The 25,207-nt window shown below is 42.7% G+C and overlaps 1 protein-coding gene across 1 annotated transcript in view; it reads right to left on the reverse strand.

Moving 5' to 3' along the window:
* The window catches only part of STS (steroid sulfatase (microsomal), isozyme S), a 144,856-nt gene that overhangs the window by 116,821 nt on the left and 2,828 nt on the right, over window positions 1-25,207 (reverse strand). The window contains exons 3-5 of the mRNA XM_019529357.1: window positions 16,427-16,548; window positions 13,243-13,365; window positions 4,642-5,065 (exon numbers count right to left, since the gene is read on the reverse strand). Of these exons, the coding sequence (XP_019384902.1) occupies window positions 4,642-5,065; window positions 13,243-13,365; window positions 16,427-16,548 (669 nt within the window). The remainder of the gene's footprint in view (window positions 1-4,641; window positions 5,066-13,242; window positions 13,366-16,426; window positions 16,549-25,207) is intronic.

Genomic DNA, 25,207 nt, shown 5'->3' on the forward strand with positions numbered 1-25,207 from the left:
CCTACTTCTAAATTTGATTTGGAAATCAGTCATGGAGTCTTGAGTCAAATGCCTGACATAAATTGGATTTTTCTCTAAGAGACAGGTTTTTAAAGAGAAAGGTTCCCCAGCTGAGCTCTCTCTCCCATCTGCCATTCTTGAGAGACAGTGTGTGTGATCCACAGGTTTTAGTTTTAATTTTTTTCACTGTCTTCAACTCTATACAAGCCTATATTTCTCCTTTTTTTGGTAAAATGCTGGATAAAAACTTGTGAGCAAAATGTTATATAGAAAAATACTATCTATATATCTATATCTATCTAGATATAGGTATAGATATAGCTATAGATATAGATGTGGCCATCCGTAAGGGGTGCGAATTGGGACAACTGCCTGGGCCTTTCACTTTGTTGGACCCCACGGAACCCCCACCACCACCACCACCATTGCCAATGGTGGCAGCAGCTTCTTTGGGTCCAGGGCCCATGGGATCACAATGGGGCAGAGCCCCACATGGGCTGATTTGCCCTGGTCCCCATGCCCTGCTTGGGTTGCCTCTGGATATAGATACAGATATATAAATGAATTTATGGCATTGTAATTTAGTGCCATCCTTTACCATTTTGATTTGTCATTTGTTGGAATAAAAGTGAACACTCAAGTTTTGGAGCTTTATTGTAAGTAGCAAATAATTTAGTGGCCTTTTCTAAGTCAAATCAAAAATGTTTGTGGCAAGTCCAAGAACAAGTATAACTATTACAAGTTATATTTCGCATTGTTTTACGTAATTATATTTGATATTTAGTTGTAAAATATTGCATTGAATATACTCTGTAGGGTAAAACCATCATTAAAGATTATCTACACAGAAAAGCCACTGTATTAAGTAGCTTGGAGGGGGGCAGTTTTTCTTAACATTTATAGTGCAATATTTCTTCAGCTTTCATTAAAGATAATTTCTACCAGGAATCTACTTGCTTTCTTATATTTGATGTTATATCCTTTTAGGTTTGGAAAATTATTGTGGTTACTTATGCTTTGCAAAACAAAGATCACCACTAGTGACAGAGATAATTGAAAAAATAATAGAGAATATTATTTATATAGTTTTTCAATTGCTTTAAAAAGCTATAAATATTACTTTTAAGCTCTTAATATTGAGGAGTCAATTTGAGTTGCATATCTAATTTCAGTCTCTAATGTCACAGAATATTATTGCAGTGTTAGATATAAACTAGTATTGGTAAAGGTGACTATCAACCTGCCCGTTAAAAATGCTTTTTTCGAGACGTAGTTCAGTTAAAAGAATAGGCATTAAGAAACAAAAGACCTACCTTAAGTAAAGAAATTTAAAATCAATGATTAATATAGATGGGCACAAAAATAACATAATTTGTCAACTCAAATCAAGAAGCTCTGATTGGCAGCTGACTGCCAGACAGAAAAGAGCTGCATCTATTAATATCCTTCCAAAGATCAGAGGCAGCTATTTATCTTGTTCAGACCTCTTTGAGGGAATCATGACCAACTGTTTCTACTGTGACCTTGAAGTGGAATGACCCAACAGCTAGTAGGTGGGAGGGAGATTTGACAATAACAGTTTAACTCTTGTTTCATTAACTGGAATACTTCCATAAACAACTCCCTCAAAAATGTATTGCTATTGCTTTTATATAATTTGAAAGAGAACTTTCAGTTTTAAAACATCTAAGTTTCAGCTGCTGAAAGTATGAACAACTTTTTTAACCTGATGTGAAACACAAAATCTTTCAAATTCACCATTCCATTTATTGTTTATTTGTTTAGCGGTGCCACCCTCTTTTCTGTATTGGTACTTATGTTTATTTATAATGAGCACTTTTACTACTACTACTCTGGGCCTTCAAGTTTAAGTGTTAGGGGGATAAAATAAATTTAATATAATATACCTTACACTTAGGGAAACCATGATTTGATTTCTAGTAATTCTGACCTTTTTTTCTTTGATAAATATTTATTTCACTGTAAACACCAAAGCATTCAAGCTACATATCTTAGGTTTAGTTTTTGGTGTGTATAGATAATTCTCAGAAAACAATGAGCATGACTTGGCAAATAGGGTTAATCTTCTGCCACTACAGCAAAAAAATACAAATGACTTGCCAGGAAGCAGATTTTATGGCCAAGTACAAACATATTTTTTTGGGGGGGGCGGGGAGGGGAGGGTTAGATCACATTAAAAATGGTAACTCTAGCTAAGGTAAGTCAAAATGTAGAGACTAGCAGGGGGGAGGGAGGGTGCATGGGAAAGCATGGCAAGCTGGCTTGTCATGGATCAGAGGTCCACATTTGGGAGAACTGGGGGGGGAAATGGGATACATGAGATCATCTTGTTTTCAAGGCTCACAGTTCCTGAATACATTTCAAACATATTGAAGAAAGAAAAGAGCGATGATGGCAGAGTACACCAAGCTCATTCATATTTATACTTGTATTCATGGGTCAAACCACAAAATATGGACACAATGGCTGCATCCAGATGTAGAGGGGTGTGTACTTGCAGTTGCACAAATAGTAGCAGCACAAATTTGTACTGCTACTTTTCTGCCACACCACATGCCCCTGCATGTGTTCTTTGTTGCAGGGCACATTGTCCCGCTTTGGGCAAACTATGCCTGCCCAGTTCCTTTCAGCTTCTGCCGTGCTGGAGCAGAAAGGGCACAAATGGAGTAGTAGAGATGCTCTAGCTGGCAGTCAGAGTATCTCACTGGAGGACCAAACCTTCATTTGTTTTGTTGCATGCTATTTTCACTTGTTCTGTGCCACTTTCCCCACCCAGTGCTTTTTTTGAGGGACAGGTGTGAGCCAAGGACCGATTGGGGGGCGGGGTGAAGGGGAGAGACAGTGTCTGTGGTATCCTGGTGTGATCTGTGGGAGGCATTGGGGAAATGTGGGGAGCAGGCAGTGACTCTGGAAGTGATCAGGAGGCAGGTGGGATCCACCAGGGTTGCTCGGGTGCGGGAGAGTTTGGCAGGATCAAGGGAGTTCACAGGGCCCTCAGGGGGATGGAAGCTTGGGAGGGACCAGGGGCTAATTTTAGTACCCCAGCCCTCCACAGCAAGTCTACCCCCACTTACCCTTCTGCCCCTCTCCTCTCCCCCCCATCAAAACTTACTTCCTCAGCTGTCAGTATTCAAATGTTGATAAACCACTGGAATAGGAGATTCAGAGTGGGGCCTGGATGATCTGAGAGAGTAGCGGTGAGGGGCTGGGGGATTCTAAAAATAGCCTAGTGCCAGGGAGTAGATGAGAAAAGCACAGCCTTAGGGATGGGGCCAGCGCCTGGGCTTTTCCAGCCCTGGGGCTGCACAGATAACTATACTAAAGTTCCATGCAGTGGTCTAACCTAGATCAAGTTTAAGTGTACATTGATTCAGGACTATGTTGGAACAGGCATGCAGTTGGCATTCTCACTCCTGTTTACCCTTCCAGAAGAAGGTATTGCCACCTCCACATTCTTTGAGTTGCCCATCTCCTGCTTGCTGGGTCTGACTAAATGCAGCTACATCAGTGTTGTAATGCCTGAGTTCTTGGGCCATGAGTGCAGTGTGGCACTCTGGGCATTCACTGTTAGGGTTGTCTGAAAGGGGCCTGATGTTCCATGTCCTGAAAATGATTGTGTCTTGGTTGGTATTTATGACCATAGTAAAGGTATTCCCACTGGACATGGTTATCCAATCAGGAAGAAATACAGAATGCTGTATTAGACAGGCTATGTTCAGGGCACCTTTTCTAGCCCCTGCCCATGTCAGGTGAGCAGAGTGGATCCTGATGTGGGCTGCTCAGTCATGGTTACTGCTGTCAAATTCCACTCCTGCCTCATCCAAGTGCTAGATGACCTTCTTGTAACTACCACCTTCATGCCAGTTCATGACTAGGATGTACCAAGCCTTACAATCCTGCTCCCATTGCCATTAGTTGGTTGCCAAAGGGCTTGAGGAATGTGCTTGAGAAAAGTTGTTTTCATGGAAGATGCCTGTGCATGACTTCTTTTATCATGGAGAGGCTGCTGCACATCAGATTCCACATGGCTCCTGACAGTATGGGATATTGATCCAATGGCAAAGAGACCAGGAAAACTGGGGATGTAGTTCCACTGTAGTTTTCATCTGCCATTACAGCCATTGAGATTCTAACATTTTATTCTGCTTGCTCTGCTGTTGAGAACTTGTGGACCCACGGCCATGGACTGGGTAGGCTTATTAAAGTGGCAATCTACATTTGCTGTATCACAGCACCGTCAAAAGATATATGTGGCTTTTCAGGAGAGAAAGCAGTGCCATTTTCTGTCCTTACCACATCTTGGTGGTGCTGGTGTTGCTTGGTCCATGACTACTTATTTGTCAGAGTTTACCCCTGCTTATTTCACAGCTAGCCTTCCCTGAAGGTCATTCCACTATCTGCCACCTGTGGACGCACTGGTGAAAGTACAGCTGTGCCCCACATGAATTGTATTGTAAAATGGTGCATTTCCACTAAGATTAACTTATTTTTCACTTCTTGGTACCTATTAGAGAAGTATGTTGACATTCCATCATGACCCCCTTTTTAACCTTCCCTGTGGAAGCAGCACTATGACAGAATATGGTATTATGAAATTATAACATGGTTGTTCTAACCTACCTTCCTATAAACTGCACAGCTTCTTCTGTCAACCTATGAGTAAGATTTTGGTAGGACAAAGGTTGCTGAACAATCTGGTGGTTCCTCATCAAGAAGCAATTGAGATATCGAAAATTATAAAAGAAAAAGAGTAAAATTCCCAAAAAACTTGTAGATAACAAAATGACATGGCCTAGGGCTCTTTGTGATACTCTGAGAAGGCCAATAAAATGCAGCAATTCCAGAGTTATTAGGGCAAGGCTAATGAACTGAATTGGCATGGTAATAAAAGTTTGAATCCCTGTGGCAAATACGCTGCCTTGCCCTGGTTTACAGTCTCTAAGGTTGGTCACTATGAGCCCATAGAAGTAATCAAACCCATGTTTGAGGGGGTGGTGGCAGAAGTCATCATTGGTGACACAATTCATCCCGAGATGCCACTTTCCTGTAAGAGAGAGAAGCATAATTTATAGTATGTCCACATCCAAATAATGAAAATTACCAACCTGTAACTGGTACTTTCCCTGCATATATTGTGTGATTCCTTATTTCTTTCCCATCTCTTCTTTACATCTTAATTCTCAAGGGCTTTGTTTCATGATTGCAGGAAGACCTAGGCATAGATTCTAGCCACAGCCAATAAACCCTGAATAAGTTAGCGGGTGACTGAAGAGCAGCAGAGCTCTAAAACATAGCTAGAACTGAAAATGTAGCCTTTGCCCATTTGAAGTAAAGCACCTAGAAGGAAATACAAATTTATACTAGTAGGAACAGAACACAAGAGGAACACTGGTGAATGTGAGGGAACCATTCACCAAAGAGAACTGCAGGTTCTGATTACTGATCCTCAGGACTATTTGTGCCTTTTATTCAACAGTCATGGGATAAAGTGCCTAAGCTGTCTTTGCAGCCCAGATTCCTCTTCTGAGTTAATGCTTCACCAGGCACCAAAATTACAATCCTTCCTGCTTGCTTCCTATTATGACCAGAACATGGGCAGTCTAGGCCCAAGGTCAGGAACTTTTATTCAGAGCAAAGAGTAAGAACTAGGCCACAACCACTGTGAAATCAGTGGTCAAGCTAGAGTTTGGATAACCAGGATATAGTTAGAAACTAGCCAAAGTCAGGGGACTAGAGTCATGAAGCCACAAATCAAGTCAGTTTAAGAAGCCAGAGTAGGAGCCAAAGATTTAGGTATGGGCAGGAAACCAGAATCAGGAATCTGGAATCAAGGCAATGTAAAAGAGTCAAGAGCCGAGAATCACAGTAGAAGTAAGCCAAGGATCAGAATTCAGACACAAATACTAAGAGCAAAAGAGCAAGGAGCAAGAGTCTAAACAGAGTTCAAAGGTTAGGGCAGGCTCCAAGCTCACCAGGTGATTTTATCTATAGATAGTATACTACTGTCCTGCTGGTTTAAGGCTGCATTTGGGGTGGGGCTGGCTTCCTGTCAGAATATTGGCTAATCACTGGCTTTCAGAGGGGTGTCTCCTCCCCAGATATGGAGGTCAAGATGGACCGGTGGATTTTTGGACCCTTCCCCCAGAGGCTGAACCCCAGATGGAGCAATGAGCCATCACATTTTTCTCTGGCCACAAGAAACTCACATTCTTTTCTGAGCATTGACACAGCTTCAACAAGAAGGACAGATGGTATGCCTCTATACTTATAACACAGTGACTCTTTCCTGAGAGGTTGAAACTGTGGATTTGAACACCAACAGGCAAAAGAGGGCCTGGAACTCAGGTCTTCTACTGTCTGGAAAATTATTTCTTGTTAGACTATTTACATAAAAAATGTGCAGCATCACCACTGTGCTTCCTGTCCATGTCTTCAAATTAAAAGCTTGCGGTGGCTTCAGGCAGAATGAAGTGATGTTGGAGTTTGTTAAGCATACTCTGAGCACAGTCTTTGATTGGGCCCTTGGGCATCCTAAATGCCAAGCAAATACCTAGTTTGCAAATCTTAACAGAAATAACAGATGACATGCCTAAATCAACCAAAACAGCAGCATTTCTGGGTATGTGTAGTTGCAGAACAATAGATGCCACTAAACATTCATTAATGTAGTTCAATGCAACGTTATCCTTTCTTCAAAATGGACTTTTGCACAGAAGGCAACAAGAACTCTGGCTCTGGTATTACTTGGGTCTAGGCTGTAGGTATATGTCTACCCTGTCTCTCCCGCTCCTAGGATTAATAAATATTCCATAACACTTTGTTAATGCCAAAGAGTGAGGTAGTAAAACTTTTTATATTGTATATTGTATCCGAAGAGCTACAAGTTCTTTACAAATGAGGTAAGTATTATCTCCAGTTCACAGATGGGAAAACTAAGGCATAGAGAAGGAAAGTCACACAGGTCACTCAGCAAGTTGGGAACAAACCTGTTTTCCTCAGTCCAATTCATTGAGCTTGTGATTAAGCTGTTAGAATTACACAGCTTGCATCTTGCTCTTGATAAGAAAAGAACACTGCCCAAGGTTCTTCTTTCATCCTCCTTAGTCTTTCTCATGCTGATTACAGAAACTGCATAGCCTTGGGGAATGAACTGTTGATGACCCCTTGTGGCATTGAGCATGCTTAATTAGCTGTTGCATATTTACCTCTCCGCCCTCCCTACTCAAATAACTAATTATACTATACATGCGATGTATGTGATGATGTAATTACATGTATGTTTGTATGAAATAGAAGTAAGCTGCAAGAACTTCTGTGTCTGCGCACGCGCCCAGGAGATTTCAGAAGATAAATGCCGTTTGCAAACACAATCAAGGGTCACAGTTAATTTGAGCATCTAGCTCTGCTCTGACCTTTGCTTGCAAGCAAATAGACCCTTAAGTGCCGACTGATGTCTGTGTGTCTGATCTCTGCGTGCCTCCAGGGAACGAACCGCCATTTGTGCAACAAAGCTATGAATGTGGGTAGAGCCAAGCCATACTTGAATGTTAGCTTATGGTCTTAAAACAGCACCATATCTCATAGAAAGAGGCACAAGCAGCATTTCTTCAGTGTATTATATGTCTACATTTGTTAGAGGTTGCCAGTTTCACTTTGCCAAAAATGAGATCCTCATTATCAAGATGACTGCCTCTAAGCCCTGGGTGTATTCAGTTATCCATAAACAAAGTGCTTTTGGTCATTTTTCCTTTACTTTTTCCTATGCTTGACTTCCAGACCCCAAAAATGGCCAACAATTTAGAATTCTAGATGCTGCTGCAATGCCCTTTATGGCTACAACTAAAATTCTGAAGCTCTGCAGTTCAATTACAGACACTAAGAAAACAGGCCGGGAAGTAGGATTATTCTTTTCTTTTCACTAGAGCAATAGTAAGCTTTCTTTGTCATTATATTAGTTTGCTGGTCTCCTCCAGAGAGTATACCACCAGATCTTTTGATTAATCTAAAGTTTCCCAGGGATTTTGTCAAAGCAATAAAGCTGAAGTTGATGAAATTACAGCACTATATCAAATGTTTTCTCTTAGATTTTGGTGACTTTCTTTCTGTTTGGGAAGTAACTTAAGCCAGATGGATGGCAAGGTGAGCAGCAAGCTGCTCTCATAAAGTGAGATAATTGGAGTAAATTTAGAGGCCTGTAATCAAGAAAATAAAATGATCTTAAAACTTTTTTTTTTAAATCTGTATTTTAATTTTTCAATCTCAAGGTACTTGTGATTAGGCAAGTATGGAAAAATGCAGCAAAAACACATAAAAACCACCATCTTTTTAAGGAGGTTCCTGCAAGTCAAACAACATGTGTGATTTAGTAACATTATAAAGTGAATTTAAAATGGACTTCAGTAAAGCCAGGAACCGGGAGCCAGGACAAAATAATATTGTAGTGATTAATTGAGAGCTTTTACTAAATGTACCAGTGCCAAGATGAACATCAGCCTTGGATGAGTTGCTTGGTTACATCTTAAACCAGACAAGATAGGCACAGTACTGATGGGCTTGGAGAATCAATATGAAAAATTAATACAGTTTATACCAGCAACCTTGAATGAGGGAGAGCAAGTACCATTTTTATGAATGGTGAGTAATCTCCAAGGCCTACAGATCCTAAACTGCTCTTGAGTGTCCAAGGACTGTTTATGACCAATAACACATTTTTTTTCAAAAAGGAAAAAAAAAATCCACACCTGACAAAAAGAATGAGACCTTTTCTCAAATATGTGAGCCTTAATGCAATAATCCATAACTTTGACATCTTGTAATTAGATTGCAATACTTTGTTTTACAATTGGCTATACCCTGCAGGACCTTTCTACAGAATGCTACAACTTGGGGTGCTTACAGACATGAAGAAACAAAACAAAACAATTCTTTACTTTCAGCTAGCATGCCCCCACACAAAGCACAGTGCATCCCAGAAGAGGATTTGGGTCAGTTTGACCTGGCTCGCCCAGCATCTGTATAGCTCATGACCTTCAGTGGGGCTTTTTGGCATTTTTTATCTAATAGCTGATTGAATCAACTATTAGATAAAAGCACAGAAGTGCGCACAGAAGTGCGCAAACTATACAGATGCTGAGGAGCCAGGTCAAACAGACCCAGTTCCTCTTCTAGTTTAAAGCACTGCCTGTTGGGAGCATGTTATGTGACCTGTCCTAGTTTCCAGTAATTCTGAGTAGAAGTCTGAAGTTATTTGGGGTCTAAATTATTACGTCTCAGTATCCTTCTGTCAAAAGCTGTGTTTGAACTTAAAGTTATTGCTCTCTTAGTGTAAATGAAAGGGAGCAGCCATCATGCTGTTCTCTGGTAGGTCCTCATTTTGGAACTGACTCCCTCTTGTTTCTCCAGAACCCAGGTTTCTTAATTTTCTGGAGACACTATAAAAACCTCTGTTTTCTCTCTTTTTTTTGCTCAGGTGCTTGAGTTGCCTGAACATTGAATTGTTTATATTAAGAAGCATTTCTTCAGTATGATTTTTTATTCTTTACCTAAGGGATAGGTGCCAAAAGTATAGGACAGATACTTAGGCTGCTTACAGAAATTAAAAAAACAAAACAAAACAGCCCAGTTCATGCCCAGAAGAGGCATTGTGTTAATTCAACTCAGTTTGCCCAATATCTGTATAAATCAGATGCTTTAGTGGGGCTTTTGGGCACTTTTATCTGATAGCTGATTGAATCAGCTATTATAGCACCAAAAGTCCCACTGAAGTGCCCAATCTATACAGATACTGTGGAGCTGAGTAGAACTAATGTGCTTCTTGTTCTGGTAACATGCAATTTTTCTTTTTGTTTTTTGATACCTGTAAGCAGCCTTAGACATGGATTATATATTTGAAGAAACAGGTCAATGTGAAATCTTGAAGGATTTATAATCAGGGATCCTGGCTTTCTCTGATAAAAAAAATCCTCAATTTTCAGGTTAAAAAAAAGTTACTGAAAATCTACATTTTTCCATAATTAAAATGAAACATGACTAACACATACAATGGTGTTTCATTTTGATCATGGAAAAATGTGGATTTTGGATTACTTTTTTAAACCCAAAAATTGGGGATTTTTTTTATCAGAGAAAACCAGATTCCTAATGAAAGCTCATGTTCCAATACAACATACTGATTAAATCCACCAGGATGGTGCCAGAATGTCTCATAATCTCTAGCTGTGTTAAAAAATCCAAATCTTGTAATTTCTCATTCTGAGGAATTCCGAAAGACATCATGTCTGAATGTAGTCAGAGGACATTATGTCTGAATATAGTCATTAGACTTTTCCAGCTTTACGATGTTCTAATACACTGGAAAGAAAAGGATGAGAGCAAGGAGAGTAAGGAAAGACCAATGACTTCTGCTGCATATACATACTAAGCAATACATGGATATGTATTTATGTATTGCATAGTATGCAGTGGATGGCTATGGATACAATGATACATCGCTGAACACTGGAAGCCTGGAAAACTTGAGATAGCTTGTTACATCTGAGGCTCTCAGGGCTTTTATTTTTCCATTCCTATTGCTGGGAGCCTGGACGTTCTCATTCATGTGGCAGCCTCATAGCTGCCTATCTTGGAAGCACCAGGCTCAGAGGGTAGTACTCAGTGGCACAATGTCTTGTTAGCAGCTGGCATTAAGTGGAGTGTTCCACAGGTTGGTCCTGGGATTGGCTTTGTTCAGTACATTCATCAACGAGCGGAAATATGGGACGGAGTACCCTCAGCAAGTTTGCAGATGACACCAAACTGGGGGAATTAACAGATACTTTGGAGAATAGGGATAGCGTTCAGAGAGACCTTGACAAATTAGAGGACTGGACCAAAAGAAATCACATGAGTTTCAATAAGGACAAGTGCAAGGTCCTGCACTTAGGAATGGTCAATTGGCATGGCCCCCACTCTTTTTTACATGTCCCCCTACTATCTGCCTCTCCCCTGGAACTTATACCTTTCCTGCCTGCCCTTCCAGGTGGCTGCCACCCCAATTTGCCCCCCCTTGCCTTCACTCCCAACTGCCTCCCCCATTTCTGAGCCCCCATGTAAGCATCCCTCCCTACAGTGCTTACATCCCCTGGTACCTGTACCACCACCACCACTTGTCACACCTCCCACCTGCTCCCTTTGTGCTTCCTTCTTCTGCTGCTGCCTGTCCCCCATGCTCATCTCCAGTAAAAGAAATATAGACAAATATATAGACAGAAGAGGTGTATAAAAAGCAAAAGAAAGTATATACAAAAAAGAAAAAATAAATAAAGTAGAGGGAAAGAAGAGCAGAAGAAGGGGGGAAGCATAGAATAAGAGGGAGAGAGGTCTGAAATGGTGGTAATACAACTTTGAGGTGCAAGAAGGCATGGAGACATTCTTCTGACAACCCATCAAAGTGGAGGATGTGACAATTAATGTTTGGGAGCTGCTGAGCTAGACTAAACCAAGCAAAGTCTCCCTGAGTTAGCAAGATGATTGGATGAGAATATAAGCAAAGGGCAGGTGAAATCTGCCTATCTTTACATCCAATCTACAGCGGTTTTCTTTTTTCATTTACATATGCTTCATCCTTTGTTTGAAGGTTCCCCTTCATTTTTTGAAAGCATCATTATACTCCAAGGGTATGGTAATATCACTTTTCCTGGTTTCATAGGTTATCATTTAGGTACTTGGAGGAAATATCTCATTATAACCTCATGCAGATCTGGAGATCTGATACATTGCCATGTTGCAGTGAAAGCAGTTAAGAAGAGTAAGCATTTGGTAAATCATCTTCCATAAAATGAGCTCTATTAGATTTGCTGGTTTTATTACGAACAGAAGAATAAACTTAATTCAGCCAGCCTTAAACTGTATATGGAGTGCTGGGATTTAAACTAAGGTTAAAGTTAGTGAATATCTCTGAATGGTACCAATGGTACATTTTTTCTACTTAGCTTATAGAATATATATGACCAGCTCCCTATTCTGAGTGCACCATGCTTTAAAAAAATATCAAAGATGAATGTATTTATTCCTTACAATCTAAAGTATTTCAGGCTTAATTTTTGTAGGTGATGAGGATCTGTAATTCCAACCTATACCACTTTGCTTGTGAAAATCGGGCATTTGTTGTGAATCCAGAAATCACATTAACTCAAATTAGTGAATATTTCTAAAAATTGTAAAATTGCCAATTGGTAAATAAATAGTAAAGTCTTTAAAATGAAAATTGCCGTAAGTTCAATGTATTCAGTTCAGAAAAAACCTCTCAACCTAAGCTAACTGAAGTGCCTCAGTTGCCAAATTATTAAAGTACACTTCAAAATATTTTAATTTTATATACTTCAAAATAATAAATGATTGACTTATAACCCTGCATTATATCTATACTTACAGATGTATCAGAATTGGTTATGTTAAAAGTATCCTGTCCTGGTTTAGGGATACTTTTGTAAACTGGGACTCAGAACCACGATTTGGACCCCCATGCATTACTTCAATACAAAGAGTCAGCCAAATTGTTAAGTGCTTTGTATATGTATACATTTTCTCTGAATATGCTCAGGTCTCCTGTAAGAGCAAATTTGTTGCATTATATAGGGAAATGTAATGTGTTGATTAATACAATGTGAACTATAGAAAGTTAGTGTGATTTTGGCCACTGCCACATTATACGTAACATGTGACTAACCAGCTAAGCACATCTTAAATTGTAACCCAGTCTATGTTAAAGAAAATTAATGGCATCATAAAACAAAAAATAAGCCACAAAGCTATTCCACAAAAATTGTGTATTAACTTTGTTGTGTAATAAATTTGTCCCTGTCACGCCATTAATTGAATGGGTGGCGACATACACCCCTGCAGATGGAAGCCTGGATCAGATAATGAGACTGTTAGCTGTGGGAGCTTGCTACTTGCTGGTGCGGGGGTAATCTGGAATTATGATTCTGGGCTTACCCTGCACCAGCAACAAGGTACAGCGGGATCAGATGATCAGTCCCACAGTCACAGCTCTGCCATGTACATGTGGCATGGCAGGATGCATAATTGTGTGGATTGCTCATCAGACTCCATCATTTATTTACCTGCATATCTGGAAGGGTCCTTTGATTTAAACAAATGACAATTTATCTGTGTGTGTGTGTGTGTGTGTGTGCGCGGGTGTGGGCGCGTGTGTGGGCGCGTGTGTGTAAGCAATTGTACCTATTAAGGCAGTAGAATAACCCTTCTGCTTCACAAGTTTGGCAAAAGTTATTTCTTCAGAAGGAAGCCCACCAGAAGAGGCAGAAAATAAGTAGACACCAATCTGTGATAATGCAGCCATTCCTGAAAAAGAAAAAGATCATAAGAGGATAATGAAGAGAAAAAATGTTTCATCCATTATGGGGGGCGGGGTTTAATGGTGACACTGGAAAAACATTTTACTACTGACTGCTAAGAAATGTAAATGACAAACAAGTCTGTTTCAGTTAGATCATTTATTAAAAAGTATATAAATGCACATAAAATATCTCAAATGATTACTGCTATCAAAGAAGCAGGAACATCTCTTTTTGTAGTCCATATTATGATGCATCCAAGTACATTAGGGGAGCATTTGGTTTGCCTAATTAATTGCTTCTTCTTATCATCAGAATGAGTGAGCATTAAACTGATGACCTGGAGATCAACACTTCAAGGTTCCATTCCCAGAACTGCTATTGACTTCTTCTATGAATTTGGGTAACATAATATGACAAGGTTCTTTGGGTAAATGTGATATCTTTTATTAGATCAACTAAATAGTTGGAAAAAATGTTCATTGCAAGCTTTCAGGCACTAACACCCTTCTTCAGGCATAAAGGGAGTCTGCTGGTCTATCCAATCTCCTGGATAGAATAGAAGGCAATGTGCAAAATACGGGTGTGTGAAAATGCAACTTCGTGGCAGTGAGGATCAGTGGTAATGGTGATGGTGATGGTTCTGATGGTGTAGTTATTGTGGGAGTGGTGGAGATATGTTGGCAGGTTTTATATTTCTTCTCCTGGCATATTTATGTTTCTTGTCTGTCTATGTCCTTACACCAACACAGCTATAACCAACACCCTGGTAACATAATATAGCATCTTTGTGACTCATTGTAAAAGGAATATTGTGGAATGCAGTTATACATATTTCTAAGTGTTTTAAAATCTCAGATACAAGTCACTACTAAAATGACAGGTACTTTCAGTCATCTAAAAAAACAGATTTTTGAAGAAGCATTTAAGATAACAGGTTGTCATATGGCATAAATCAATGAAATCCTATTGGCATTACTGTAGCTGCTCTGACTGCCAGCAACTAAAAACATGTTTTAACCATTGCTGCTGTCCTCCATGTTTTTGCCTTCTGTTCAATATTTGTGTTTTGGATTATTTTTCGTCAGGTCTATTAGCCTGAATTTTTTCCAAGTTGAATCTCACTTAATTATTTTCTACCATGCATCTAATGCAGGGATGACCAGAGTTACTCATACTGGGAGCCACATCCAATCCTCCACATTAGATTCAAGAGCTTGGGGAGGGGAAGTGGGGTTGCAACCCAGTGAAAGAGTGGGGAGGGAAGCTGCAGGGTGCTGAGCAACCCCGTGAGAAATGAGGGTCAGGGTGTGGTGAGCGACACAGTGAGAGAGTGAGGAGGGTGCTGATCATCAAGTTGCTCTGGCCTTCCCTATGCCTGAAACAACAGTCCCTGGAGAATTGAGCAGGGCTTCAAGTAGCAGGACAAGAGCAACAAGTACTGTGCCGGTGAGCCACGTGCAACTCGCAAGCTGCGGTTTGGCCACCGTAGATCTAATACTTCAGAGATCTTCTGTATCCAGTCTTGTCTCTCTGCTGCTTGCAACTTCTCCCCATTTTGAAGCTTCTATACTTTTAATTAAAAGCTCATTTACTATTTTGTAGATATATGAAGTTATTAAATGAGACTCTGGGCAGATCAAATTTCAGCTCAACAAACAAGGTTTTCAGAAATAAAAGCAAGTGTAACAGTGGCAAATGGCCTGCTTGTGGTGCATCCTATAATACTTTAATATTGCTTTTCTTTGAAACAGAACCCCACAAATTCTATCAACTGACACTGATGCTGCAGCGTGTTATTTGATTTGAATGAACAGGAGCATATTAAGCAGAACCAAGAGACTTGCTTTGCTTTTATTCCCAGAAGGAAGAACAGGAAATGTATTATCGTTAATGAACAAGCGATGTGATTAATGTATGATGTTCTTTGCTAAAGAGTATGTTAATGGAATGTTAAGGTTATATGGTTAACCATCCCAAAACAAAACAAAACAAAACCTTATCAGGCTGTAGATGGATAAAGCATTTAAAAGCAGGAAATGTAAAAATTAAAGTTGCATGTATATAGAATGATTCTTACAGTGCAAGAAGGAAAACATGGCAGAGATATACATGGAAAGAAGACTAGAAAATCCTGATGAGTTAAAGCTAAAACATTTCATAGAAACATTAGCCTTGACAACATTCTGCTGAATCATATGCTTAGATATTGGAGACCCTGGCTACTAGGCATGGTTCCTTTGGAAACCTGAGAACAGTGATCATTTGAACACAGTGCAAGGTGCCACGGTATGCTCTTGGGGCTGTGCTGAACCATTTTCTGCTAACATATGAACCTTGAAATACATGTACTGGACATAAGTGGGTAGATGGGTGGGAAATTCTCAGTGGTGGGCAATCTTGCTTAGAGAACAAGGTAGGAACATCTCTGGATTCTGTGCCTCTGGGGAAGCCACATCACAATGACTGCCTTGGAGTTGGGAGCTACAGGGCTTTCCAGGTCTTTGCTATGAACTTGGAAGCCTAGGAACCCTAAAACCTAATTCAAGCTGGAGTACTAAGGTTTCCTAGTTTCCCAGTGCATTATTGGAAACTTCCCTGACTCTGGGGAACTCCTTGTGCCGAACTGGGAATCTCTGGGCTGCATCTGCTTCTCCTTCTCTAGGCTGGCCTTGGATACAGCTCTGGAGTAGGCAATGGGAAAGAGAATCACTAGGAGTTAGGGCAGGGTCAGGAATCCCAGGAATTTGGGTTACTGGCTGCTATGATTCATTTTGGAAAAAGTCAAATCAAAATACTATGTTTTCCCCTCAACATTTTATAAGATTTCTTTTTTGTGGGAAATTTCACAATTTCTAGTTTTTGTTCTAATGCAGAAAAATGTATTTTGAAACAACCAAACTTCTTTGGCTAAAATAGAATTCCAAATGTTGACCAGGCATACCCAGCACTGAGACTTAGTGGACACTGCCCTGACCCCAAGAAAATAAACCTGCACTGAAACAGAGACAGAGACACCAGAAAAATGTAGTTCAAAGAATGATAAATAATAATAAAATTTATTTTACCTGATCTGATTGGGTATCGGCCTGTCAAAAAAGCTGCCCTGCTTGGGGTACAGAGTGGAGATGCTGCTATATGCTGAGTGAATGTCACTCCTCCTTTAGCTAACTTATCAATGTTGGGAGTCCTGGAGGAAGATAATGTAACAAATAATTTTGATTACTTGAGAACTGAAACGATAGAATCATAGAAAAGTAGGGCTGGAAGGGCTCACAGGAGGTCATCTAGTCCAACCTCTGCTCAGAGGAAAGAAACCCTTCCTATACCATTCTAGACAAGTGTTTGTCTAATGTACACTTAAAGAACTTTCAAGGCAGAAACTCCATAAATTCTGTGTGATTTGTTCCAATGCTTAGTTACCCAAATAGAAGGAAATGTCTTTCTAATACCCAATCTACATCTCCCTTGCTGTGATTTAAAATTAATATTTCCTATCCCCTGCAGCCACATGGAATAATCTGTCACCCTCTTTTTTATAGCTATACCTCAACTATTTGAAGAATATTATCAAATCCTCCTTCAGCCTCCTCTTCTAAAAAGTAAATAATTTGAGCTCTTTCAACCTTTTCTTGTTAAGTCACATTTCCTAGATCACTAATTATTTTTTGTTCTCTTCTGGATTCTTTCCAGGTTGTCTATGTCTTTCGAAGAAGTGTTATGACCCAAAATGGAACCAGTGAGGCCTCACTAATACTGAATAAAGTGGAAGAAGCATAGCCCTTGTCTTTCAAGTGACACTCTTGCTAATGCAACCCAAGCATCGTACTGACTTTCTTTGCAAAAAGAGCACACTGTCGGATTATATTCATTTTATGGCCCACTAATATCTCTTGGGTCCTTTTCTACAATGCTGTAGCCTTGCCAGTCATTTCCCAATTTGTATTTCTGTATTTGATTGTTCCATCTTAAGCGCAGGATTTTAACTTGTACTTACTAAATTTAATCTGTTTTGGATCATTTTTACATTTCATACAGGTCATCTTGAATCTTAATCCTAATCTCAAAAAATATTTGCAACTCCAGCCATCTTGGTGTCATCTGCAAATTTGCTAATCAGTCCCATCATTCAAATCATTAATGAAGATACTAAATGGTACCAGACCCAATACAACCTTCTGGGAAACACAACTTAATAACCCCTCCCAAGCAGACATTGAACCATTGATGACTACTCCTTGATTATGATGATCGAACCAGTTATATATCCTCTTTACAAATGTTCCATCTAGACTGTACTGCTTTAGCTTAAAATAAATAAATAGTAAAATCAAAGCTCATAGAACAACAGTACCTAAAGTTTCTGAGAGAAAACCTTGGATACCATAAACGATTCTCCCTGAAACCTAAGAAAAAGCATCATCTGACTTTCAAAGACTTATGCTCGGGTCCTGTTTCAACTCAGTCAATGGTTTCTGCTCGTCTCAAATATCTGTGTCAAGGCTCAAAATGATAATGGTATGTATTTCTAAGGCACTCCTTAGGCATTTTATAAGGTTCCCCTGGTGTGTCCCAGAAACCAGTCCTATTCTGCACAGGATGATGCACATAAAGCAGCACAGACTTGATTGTAAAGTATGGGTGGTACCAACCTTCTGCCCAACAACCTAATAGCTAAGGTGTCACCCAGGATTGGGGAAACCCGATACAAAGGCTAACCTCATGCTAGCCTTGCTGCCCTGTCAAGATCCCTTTACCCCAGCTGGAAGCCTCAGTTTTCTGGCAGTGGTCCCCACCTGCACTTGTTTGGACAAGTGGCTTCAAAATGGCCTTGTGCTCCACAATACAAGCAGAAGTTTGCTGCTTATTGACAGTTCTTCTGTCTCTGACAGGTGGGGTCTCCCTGCATCAGCTCTTCCTGCTGATGGGGTCTGTGTACATAAAGGATTTGCATTTAAAAATCTGTCCAAGTCTTTCAGAAGAGGACTGGAGGTCTCTAGGAGTGGGGATACCCAGGTCAGAATGCTCCCTGCAAGTAGGTTAATGATCAGTTCCACCTTGGTCTGGATTGTGGGTTGGGTATGGAGGCACGGCATAAACAGCAGGTGGCACAGATTTAGAAATCTCCAAAATGTCTTTGGATCCCCAGGGAGCACTCAGGGAGCAGGATTTTGGGCTCATCTATGGCCCCTGCCACTAGAATTGAGTCTCACTGCTGCCTGAGGGTTTCATTCTCATTTTGGAGGTTCCTTCTCAGCATTCACCAGGCTCTAGCTGGGCCTCCTCCAGGCAGCCTAACTGGTCCTGTTTTTTTCCCCACTGCAGTTGTTCAACCAGGGCCTGGAGCCCCTGAACTGCCTGCTGGAAAATGGGTGATCAATTCCTGGGATTCAGAAGCTTCTGGGGATCACAGGGCCTATGAAGGTAGAGTGAGATTCATACTTCCACCCCTGGGTTCTGCCCTGCAGATCTGAAAAGGGTAGTCCAGAAAACTGTTAGGGATTGGGTGTGGATGGTCTGACCTAGTGGTTAAGCACCTGAAGTACAGATGCAATCCAGGTTGGGGGAAGGGTGAGGGTTGCAGAGGAAGGGTTATGGAGAGGCCTTGCACTGAAACTGGAACCAGGAACTGTAGCTAAGGTCAGAACTGACAGGGGTCAAAAGCTGGAGCCTGAGAAAGGGTAAGGTGAGGGTCCACCAAGATGACAAACCAAAAGCCAGAGCCAGAGGTCAAACCAGAATGAGGGATGCCAATAGTCCTATCAGAATTGGAAGCTTGGATTAAAAAGAAAGTCAGCAAGAAGCACACAAAGGGTCAGGAGCAAGGACTTTCACTTTTGCTTCGCCAAGGATACTGGAGGCTGGGCTGGGCTTTTAAGGGGTAGAGCAGGTGGGACCTATTACCTGTGGTTTCAGGGGACTGGCTGGCCCAACTGCCTCACTCATCCAGCTAAAACAGGCACAGCTTTGGGCTTGTTCAGGGGATGAATTGTCCTGCTTCCCTATCTGAAGCTGACTACGTCTGGACTCTGCTCTGGCCTCACTGCATTCATCCCAACTTAGCTAGTGCCCTCCCAGGCTTTAAAGCAGTGGCTCTCAACTTTTTTAGACTAAAAGATAGGCTTGGACGCCTTTGCAAAATGCAAGCTCTTGTATTTCACTCTTTTTTTTTTGACTGCAGAGAAATAAGAGAGCTGTTTTTCTGTCGCAAGGAACGCACTACAAACACAGCTATAGATTTCCATTTGAAATCTATGGGTTTATCTTGAGAAACATATTTGTAAACCAAACAGTGCTAACACCTAAGAACCTCAAGGCACCTCAGGGTGTCATGGCACCCTGGTTAAGAACCACTGCTTTTGAGTTTCATAGTTTCTAGGGTCGGAAGAGACCTGAGTAGATCATCTAGTCTGACCCCCTGCCATGGCAGGAAAGAGTACTGGGGTAAAACGACACCAGCAGGGTGTTCATCTAACCTCCTCTTAAAAACCCCCAGGGTAGGAGCCAGCACCACTTCTCTTGGAAGTTGGTTCCAGATCCTAGCCGCCCTGACTGTGAAGTAGTGCCTCCTGATATCTAGCCTAAATCTACCCTCTGCCAGCTTGTGACCATTATTCCTGGTCACTCCTGGCAGTGTTTGGGGGAATAGAGACTTTCCCAGTGCCTGCTGATCCCCCTTGACTAGTTTGTAACAGGCCAGTTGAACAGTTCCTTCCCTGCAACTTCTCTTTAACAGCTCAGGCTAACAGGAGCTCTTTTTCTACCTGAGGTGAAGACTAGACTGAATCCCTAGGACTTGGCTCTAACTTATGTGGCTCCTTTTTCCCCCCACTCCCAGTCATGACCTGCATCCCTGACAAGCAGTCCTGGTGCTGCTAATTTCACTAAATCAGCAGTCTTGCATACTAGTGCCTGTAGTTTGCAGGATGACTCCAGTAGTCCTTTTCTGTGCTGCATGAATGTTTGCTAGGCTATTTGTACATGTGACATGTGCTTAGTTCTCCCTAAATTGAAATGGTGGGGTTTTAATTGGTTTTCAGTTTGGGGGTTCCATCGCTGTTACAGCGAGGGACCTGATTCTTTTTCTTTTTTTGGCAGAGCCTTTTTGTGGCCAGGGGGGCGATCTGACTATGGGTCCTCAGCTGCTTGGAACCAGCACCCAAGGGATGCTGCCACCAAGGAGGGGAGGACTGGAGCCCCCTGTGGTTCAGTTGATACTGGCAGTTTGCCCTAAGGCTGCAGGCAGACTCTGGCAAAAAAACAAAAAAGGCTTGGGCCCCTTGCCACTTTTTTTTCCCCCCCAGAGAAGCAAGCTGCCAGCGGGCCAAGCAGCCCCTAAGCTGCAGGGGGCCCCCATCCTTCCCTCCACAGCAACCACTTTCCCTGGGGTCAGCCGAGTGGATTGCTAACAGGCTGGGTGCTAGCTCCAAGCTGGGGCAGCACCTGGCCCAATAGCAGCCCACTTGGGCATCCCCATGGGTCACTGCCACTGTGGAGAGAAGGACTGGGCCCCCCCACAACTCAGATGCTGCTGGGAAGGTGGCAGGAGAGTAACAGGATATGCTGGCAGCCGAGGAAGGTACCAGGAATGGTGAACCGGATGCTGGGAGACCGCTAAGCTCAAGCTTCTGCCAGCTCCCCTGGGCTTCCTGCACTCCATGCACTGTCCTCCACCACCTTCTCTGACCACCAGCCCACTCTCCTGCTGCCTCTCTTTGCTGCCCTAGGGGTAAGGTGGGTATGTTGGCAGCTGGAGAAGGCACTGGGGATGGTGCATGGGGAGCTGGAAGCCCAGGCGGAGGGCTCAGGGATGGATGTATATCAGGATGTATTTTAGTTTGCTATGTAACAGTGTACGTGTACCCCGTGAAAGTCCTAGTGTACCCCCTGTCATGCACCGCTCCCTACTTAGGCAACAGGCAGGGGGGGCAGGCAGGAGGAGTGGCAGCACTGAATGAAGCAGCCGCTTCCAGCGCCGGGTGAAGCAACTGCTTCCAGGTGAGTGTGATCAGCCATGGGGGACGCCTCCCTAGCGTTAGTGTGATTGGCTGTGGGAGGACCCCCTTGGTTGCTGACTGGTTGTTGGGGGGGCATGTGCCCCCTTGACTAAGGTGGCACGAGTCGCCCAATATATATTTTAGTTTACTACGTAAGAAATTGTAGCAATACATCCATCCCCGAGCCCTCCTGCTTCTAGCTTCCCATGCACTGTCCCCAGTGCCTTCTCTAGCCACCAACACACCCAGCTTACCCCCGGGGCAGCACAGAGAGGCAGCAGGAGGGTGGCTGGGTGGGCTGGCGGTCAGAGAAAGTGGTGGAGGGCAGTGCATGGAGTGCTGGAAGCCCAGGGGGGTTCACACAAGCTCAGGTTTAGCAGGCTTCCAGCATCCAGTGCACCATCTCTGCCACCTTCTCCAGCTGCCAGCACACCCAGTCACAAGGTTCCCTCTAAACTGCACGCGTGTGTGGCCACGGACGATTAAAAATCTTGCCATGCACTAACTTTTTAATGCTGGGCACCTGCCCGGAGAGAGGCTGGGTGCAGAGTGTGATGGAGGCACCAGGGCCAGCATGGGACACTTACCGAAGGTAAGCTCCTCACTCTTTATGTAGGGCAGACAGCAGCTCTTCCCCAAGGCAAGGCGAGGTGAGGTGAGGTGAGGTGGAGACGGGAGCTGGGGGCTGGCACGGGCTCCACTGGTTCCGGGGAACTGCTCCACACCCCTGCACTGCCTTGGTGAGGGAGAAGGCACATGACATCAGGGCTGGGGAGTGGAGCAGTTCCCCGGAGATGGCAGAGCTGGTGGATCCTGTGGAGCAGTTCCCTGGAGTCAGCAGAACCCACACCAGCCCCCAGCCTTCCCTTGCTTCACCTTGGGGAGGAGTTGCTGCATACCCCGCATGAGGAGTGAGAACCTTTCCTTCGGTAAGTGTCCCTTTCAGTTCTATCAATTGGTTGTGTCTGGCCCATGGCTGGGCCACAGCACTCCAGTACACAACTCTGGGCAGCAGTTAGTCTGGAGAAGGGTGGTGGCTGAACCCTGCCCACTCCCACCTGGACACTTACTTTGGGACACTTACCGGTGGACTGTGCTGAAAGGGGGAGGCAGTAGCGAAGCAGCGTGCTCATGGACTGAAGTGGCACACTCACTGATCACTACTCCTTACAGGGAACATTGCCCAGTCACCCTCCTGCTACTTCATGTACACATGCAGTGGCATATTGCACTGCAAATGACATAACAACATCATTTACAGTGCAATATGCCATTGCACATGTACATTGTGAAAAAATTAAACCACAATATGCCACTGCATGTGTAATGTGTGATGTAATTAAACTGCTATAAAAGGGCAATTAAACTGCTAAAAAGGGCGATTTCATCATGTGTACAAGTGGCCCTGAGCTGTACCTTTATTCTTAAAGTAATAGGAGCCCTTGCTCTCCATTGCATGAAATGTTGTGCCTATGTGGTTGTATTAAATTGCTTCTGAGCATGTGCAGTAGGCCAGGTCTAGTCACTTAAGGTGGAATTCTATTTTCTGTTCTGCTCCTAAATGATAGTATTCTAGCTATGTACCTGGTCACTGCATTGGCCTCTGGATTGTAGACCCATCAGCATGAGTGCTTAGACTGAGCTTGTGCAGTATGCTACATACTGGCTGGGCACTCACTGGCTGCACGATAAATTTAGGGAAAAAATATTGCCACGGTGCAGGGAAGGAGAGGGCCTTCCCATGTTTTAGTCCCACTAGTAAGTATCTAGGGAATTTTCCCAGGAAGCCACAGAAATTGGTTTTAGAGCCCTTTCACCCAGCTGAGCTTTGAACCTGCATTTTTTGCTGACTTCCTGGCAAAGTGATAAAACAGCTATACTACAGAATAAGCATTGTCTCAGGCCTTCCTCAGCGTTCCTTTTTATGCTGGACCACTGTCCATTGCTTTTAAAAGTCATTAGATAAAATGTGGGGCAGAGCTGTAATGCTACCTTGCACATCCACAGTTAGCAAATAGTGGAATGACCTTCAGGGAAGGTTAGCTCTGAAATAAGTAGGGGTAACTCTGATGAATAAGCAGTCACGGACAAAGCAGCAGGAGCACCAGCAGCATGTGGTGAGGACAACAGATGGCAATGCTTTCTATCCTGAAAAGCCACATATATCCTTTCATGGTAGAGTAACATGGCAAGTAGAAGTCACCACTATAATAAGCTTGCCTAGCCCCTAGCCCTGGGTCTGCATGTCCTCAACAGGAAGAACAGGCAGAAGAGATTATAATTATTGCCACCCACTACACATAAAGGATGGCAAGGGGGCCAGGAAACCCCCTTGGCTGAACAGGGAAATCCAGGAAAGCCTAGGGATGAAAAAAGAGGCACACAGACTGTGGAAGCAGGGGTAGCCAACAACAAGCAATATACCTATTTGGCTCACAATTGCAAGAAGTTAGTAAGAAAGGCCAAAGCAGCAATGGAACTCAGACTGGCAACAAAAATTAGGGACAACAAAAAGTCCTTTTTCAGGTATATAGGAAGCAAAAAGAGAGCACAGGATAACATAGGACCCCTGTAGGACAGGCTAGAGCAATTAGTGACAGAGAGGAGGGACAAAGCTGAGCTCTCCAATGAGTTTTTTGCATCAGTATTCCTGAACACAGATAAAGATGTATCACCAAACTGGATGATAGACAGGCACATGGGGGACACCAGCCCACAAACGGTTAGTGTTGACTTAGTGAAGGGACACTTGGAAGGCTTGATGTGTTCAAGTCAGTAGGCCCAGATGATCTTTATCCAAGGGTGCTGAAAGAATTGGCCGGTGTCATAGCAGAACCACTGATGGAACTGTCTGAGCACTCAGGGCAGGTCCCAGGGGACTTGAAAAGGGTCCCTATTTTCAAAAAGCAGAAGAAGGAGGATCCAGGTAACTATAGATCAGTTAGTCTCACCTCCATCCTTAGGAAAACCTTTGAAAAAAATGTTAAGGAATACATTTGTGTGAGTCCAGCAGGAAAAGTAATGCTGAAAGGCAACCAGCATGGATTCATAGTAGGTAGATCCTGCCTGCTTGACAAACCTTTTTAGGACCAGATCACAAACTGCATAGATGCAGGAGTTGACATGGATGTAGTATACTTGGCTTTTATAAAAGCCTTTGATATGGTGCTACTTCCCAGTCTCATAAAAAAACTGACTGGCTGTGATGCAGATGATTACATAGTCAGGTGGGTGGCAAATTGGCTAATGGGACGCACCCAGACAGCAGTGATGGACAGGTCGGTATCAAACTGGAAGGATGTGGGCAATGGTATCCCCCAGGGCTCGGTCTTTGGGCCAGTGCTGTTTAACATCTTCATCAATGATCTGGACAAGGGTGTAGAGAACACACTGTCCAAATTCACGGATGACACCAAATTATGGGGCAAGGCAGACACATTGGAGTGCAGGGAGCGGATTCAGGTGAATTTGGACAAGCTGGAAAAGCGGACACAACAAAATAGGATGCAGTTTAAAAAGGATAAGTGCAGAGTCCTGCACCTAGGTGTCAAAGATCAAAGTTTTTGATTTCAGATGCCGATGGCAAAAGGTCAGATGGCAAAAGGTCAGAGGCTAACACAGCAAACTCTGTAATTGTAGTCTATCCCTCTGCATTAACAGTGTTGCATATACACACTCCTGTCCGTGCCTCATTTCAAATCACTTGAGTTCCCACACAAAAGAAAGACACTAACCTTGAACAAATTGCAGCTTGGTACCGTGATGTCAAAAAAAGGTATCGGTACCCATGGTGACCAAATAAAAATGAAACTACTTTAGTGAAGTTGTAAAATTAAATAATATACTATGCGT

This window comes from Crocodylus porosus, unplaced genomic scaffold (genome assembly GCF_001723895.1).
Source record: "Crocodylus porosus isolate Cpor-Errol unplaced genomic scaffold, CroPor_comp1, whole genome shotgun sequence".
Lineage (NCBI taxonomy): Eukaryota > Metazoa > Chordata > Crocodylia > Crocodylidae > Crocodylus > Crocodylus porosus.